Raw genomic sequence first — 4,216 nt, forward strand, 5'->3', positions numbered from 1 at the left:
GTCTCTCTCTCTCTCTCTCTCTCTCTCTCTCTCACACACACACACACACACACACACTCTCTGTTGTTCCTCAACAATTTTATAAAAAGATTCTCCTTCATCTGTTAAAAGCGTAAATGGTTTTCTGATATATACGCTTGCAAGACAGAGGAAGAGAAAATATTCATAGGATTGAATGTGTTTGCTCGAAAAAGGCCAAGAGTTTTAATTTATCGAATATCTCACTAGGTGAACGTTGCGGTGCCAGACGTCTCTATAAAACGACGTAAATTAACGATGACGTATTCGGCCGTGCCCAGCCCCAAGCGGACCGTATCGATCGTTTAATTCGAAAATAGGGAGGTTGATCCGTAGCCACAGCTTCGTTTATAGCGTGACCAATCGCAACTTTTCGGCGTCATATATGAATAAACAAGTTGCAACACAATTGCAATTGAAAGTGAACAGTATCGATCCACCGATTTCAAAGGGTAAGGTCGAGTGATCTGAAACGCTCTTTTATAACGTCTCTCTGATCAATTTTTGGTGACACACTTTTGCCCTGAACGGGAATCCATTTTCAAACGTGTCGAATAGATTCTCGAGTCCTTCATTTCTATCTCTCAATCTCTTGCATATTTCAAAAATGTACATCTTGTATTTATATTTCTTCGAGATCTTTTTAAATCTTTAAAAACCAATTTTTCAACGTTTCGCATAATATAGATATGTCTTTGATTAATTTTCTTTTTTATAAGAGCCAATAAAGACAATGCTATATGAAAAGGAAATAGCTAATGAAAAAATAAATAGCTGTTTCATTCACGTTATTGATTTTCAAATAATTCTTCGTATATTACATATATTTTGCGATTTAACAGAACCTTGCTCAAATTCTTATATTCTTCTAACTTTGACATGCATAATTATTAGCCCCTTTTTAAATGAAAAATGATGCAATTTTTTTTTCTTGATGTGTCTGTTATATATTGAATGTTATGCATAAATAATGTTACAGTTATTGTAAGCTTTGCCGAAATATTATTATCATTTTGAACAAATGAATAACTTTGCCAGCTTCATTTAACGCGACTTAATTACTTAGTTAATTAATTAGTTCAATCCTTTTAGCGGTTGGATAACCTGTGAGCTGAACTTAGTTCAGTCCTTAAATTACGTAAGTGGGATCGATCCTTAAATGTCCGACGAATCTTCCTTCATCGGCGGAAATACGGTCTTGATTAAAAGCGGAACCTCAGAATCATCATTTTGTCTGACTTTCCTCTTTTTTTATCTTACATGACTTTTTATCGTACAATCTTTCCAATTCATTTTATTTAAACGGATTAAAGTTAAACCAAAAAATAAAATTAACGTTATACATATCAAACCCACTTTGTTCTTTTGTACGAAGATTTTTAAAAAATATATGTTTCTGATAATGTAAGAATAGAAAACAATTGCATTTCAATGAAATCTAAAACTATATATAACATTTATCATATCAAAAAATGTAGTTAAAAAAAAATATTTTATTATCAAGGATCCTAATTGTTAATAAAAAATAATTTTAGTCAATAAAATTAATCCTATTACTTTATATAGCCAATGTTTTCCCAAGCGTTACTACTGCTGATTAGTATAAAGTTGCTACAGGATGGTGCATAGTGTTCGTCATATCTATGTAGTACAGTAAAACGAAGACAGATTTGATACAGCGGAAAAAAAAACATATAGGAAAGGAAAGGATTTGTATGAAGGAAATTACATCGTAAAAAACGAGCAAATCGACAAACAGGCATCAACAGAGGAGTACGAAAGGAATACAACAGGAAAAAGAGAAAACTTGAAATCTAGGATTGAACCATATAATTTAGATGAGTTCAATTTTCAATGCTACGATAAAATTTACCTTGCTATCAAGTATTTCATTCTCATCAGTCAGAAATAGATATCGAGATCATTTTTGCTTGTGCTCCAACATTAAATTCTGAACTCTTCGAAATTATAATTTAGTCTCTGTTTGGAATCGTGCAAAAATTCAAAAGAGAGAAAATCATAAAAAAATAATTCAAAATAGATAAAAAATTATACGCGTTCCGATCGCAGAAACGGGAACGTGTATCTCAATCGAGCGATAGAGAGATAAAGTGAGATAGAAAAAAAAGAAGGAAAGAAAGACGGACAGATTCGCCGGATTTCACATGATCGGTAGGCGATTAACGATGGATAATTGATAATTGGCACCAACGCACGAGAGCGCATCTACTGTTCGGATACGAGTCCTCGACGGGACAGCCGTCGTCGGTCTTTCAACTAGATTTAATTGGCCTTCGAAGTGACGGCCTGTCTAACGCCTCGAGGCACAAACGCTTTCGAGGGCGAAACCGCGTGAGTTTGATCGAATAATGACCGAATAATTGGATCCAGGATCCACTGGGCCCAATGCACTTCGGTACCGGCGACAAAAGTAAAAATCCGAAATCAATATTATTTCAATGATATCTTCTATGCTATCGATGCATAAAAATGCCATTTCTGCAATTCTAAATATTAAAGTCATTTTTTATATCTATAGCATCAATGTACGTAAATTCATCGAGATTATATCGATTTCGGCCCCTAGACGAAAACGCACAGCTGTGCTTAGTTCCAATAAAATATTGTTCTAAAAAAAATTTTATTTTTAAAGTAAATTTATTATTTAAATGTGATATTTTGTATTTATATTTTAAATCGTATTTTATTCGTAATATCATATATGTATATTTTCAAATTAAACTATTATTTTCTTTATAAAATTCTAATTTTATTATATTATAAAGACCATAAATTGCAATTTCCTTTTAAAGAAATATTATTAAAACTTTATGTTTCGTGTTATCTTCATGACTCAACAATATATTTATTAAATAGAATACTAAAATAATATATTCATATTGTCCATATAATTAAATGTTATAAGGTATTTTTCTTTAATGAAGTATTTAAAATTTTATAATATATAATAATAATTATTATACCAAAATAAAATAAGAAAATAATATGAAATATTGACAAAAGCACAACCCTACGTATTCGCCGTTGATCGCATTTTCGCGGAGGCGGCTCTACTAGGTCGGACCACCCAGAGCCTCGTGTATGTGTGAAAGTCTCGTGCTAGACCAACGTAAACACTCGTGCTAAGGACTTTGGCGCATAAGCAAGGCCTCTGGGTGTTCGGAGGTACGGAAGATCTACTCTTGACCGCAACAAATACTCTCATCGAGGCTCTCTAGTCTCTCGGCATGTGCTAAGTGCGCAAGAAACGCCCTCGCTAAAATCCTCGCGCGTGCTAAGGTCTTTCTCGGAACTAATATCTTCGTCCTATGAATAACGTCAGAACAAACACCGATGGTTTCGAGTTCGAATACCTCGTACAAAACCTTCGCCTAGTTCACATAGAGCCGCCCCCCCCGCATCCTTTGCAGCGGTCTATCGTAGCATAAAGTGGAACCTACTTCGATCCAGAGATTTGTAAAGCCCACCTCGGCCATTTTTGACTTTGCATATTCGATTCGTATCGCTCCCCGGTCGGAGGAGAGGAGAAAGGATCCTTGGAGAGTGGCCATCGCCTGGGCCGCGTAGCGAACGTCTTGATATTCGACAAAGGCCACTGGCGACCCTCCCTTCGTGTGCATACGAAGCCGGGAGAAACCAGGAAAACTGTGCACAAATAAGAGAAGCGTACAATACGTGCTCTAGTTAGTCGTAAAGACAGTACTCTGGTAAAGGGGGAATTTAGAGAGGTTTTAAGGGGGTTTGGTTACTGCTTGGTTGCCATTAATTGGTGTCGGTGGTGTCAGGCGGTGCCGACATAGGGTGATTACACGGAGGGGATGCGACACAAACTCAGGATTAAATTCAAATCGTTAACAGCTGTGAATTATTTCCTTTAGCATGTGTGCTAATTATTTTAGGGGAATTTAAGGTGTACAGAGATAATTACATACATATATACATAATTGTATGTAATAATATAATTGTATGTAATGAAAGAAAATTATCGAAATAAATTAAATAATAAAATAATTTGTACAATTAATTATTTTGCAAAATATCTTTAAATATATACAATATTGCCCAAATAATTGAAATTAATCGTAATCGAATATTTGAAAAATTATTTTAAAAAGCATATCTATTATATGTAATTATATATATATATATATATATATATATATATATATATATATAA

At 34.1% G+C, this 4,216-nt stretch overlaps 1 protein-coding gene across 1 annotated transcript in view; it reads right to left on the reverse strand.

Moving 5' to 3' along the window:
* LOC105626796 (protein couch potato) overlaps positions 1-4,216 on the reverse strand; it is an 83,282-nt gene that overhangs the window by 1,702 nt on the left and 77,364 nt on the right. Inside the window, exon 8 of the mRNA XM_012208091.1 lies at positions 3,480-3,684. Coding sequence (XP_012063481.1) covers positions 3,480-3,684 — 205 coding nt within the window. The remainder of the gene's footprint in view (positions 1-3,479; positions 3,685-4,216) is intronic.

Source organism: Atta cephalotes, assembly GCF_000143395.1.
Source record: "Atta cephalotes unplaced genomic scaffold scaffold00006, whole genome shotgun sequence".
NCBI classification, from domain to species: domain Eukaryota; kingdom Metazoa; phylum Arthropoda; class Insecta; order Hymenoptera; family Formicidae; genus Atta; species Atta cephalotes.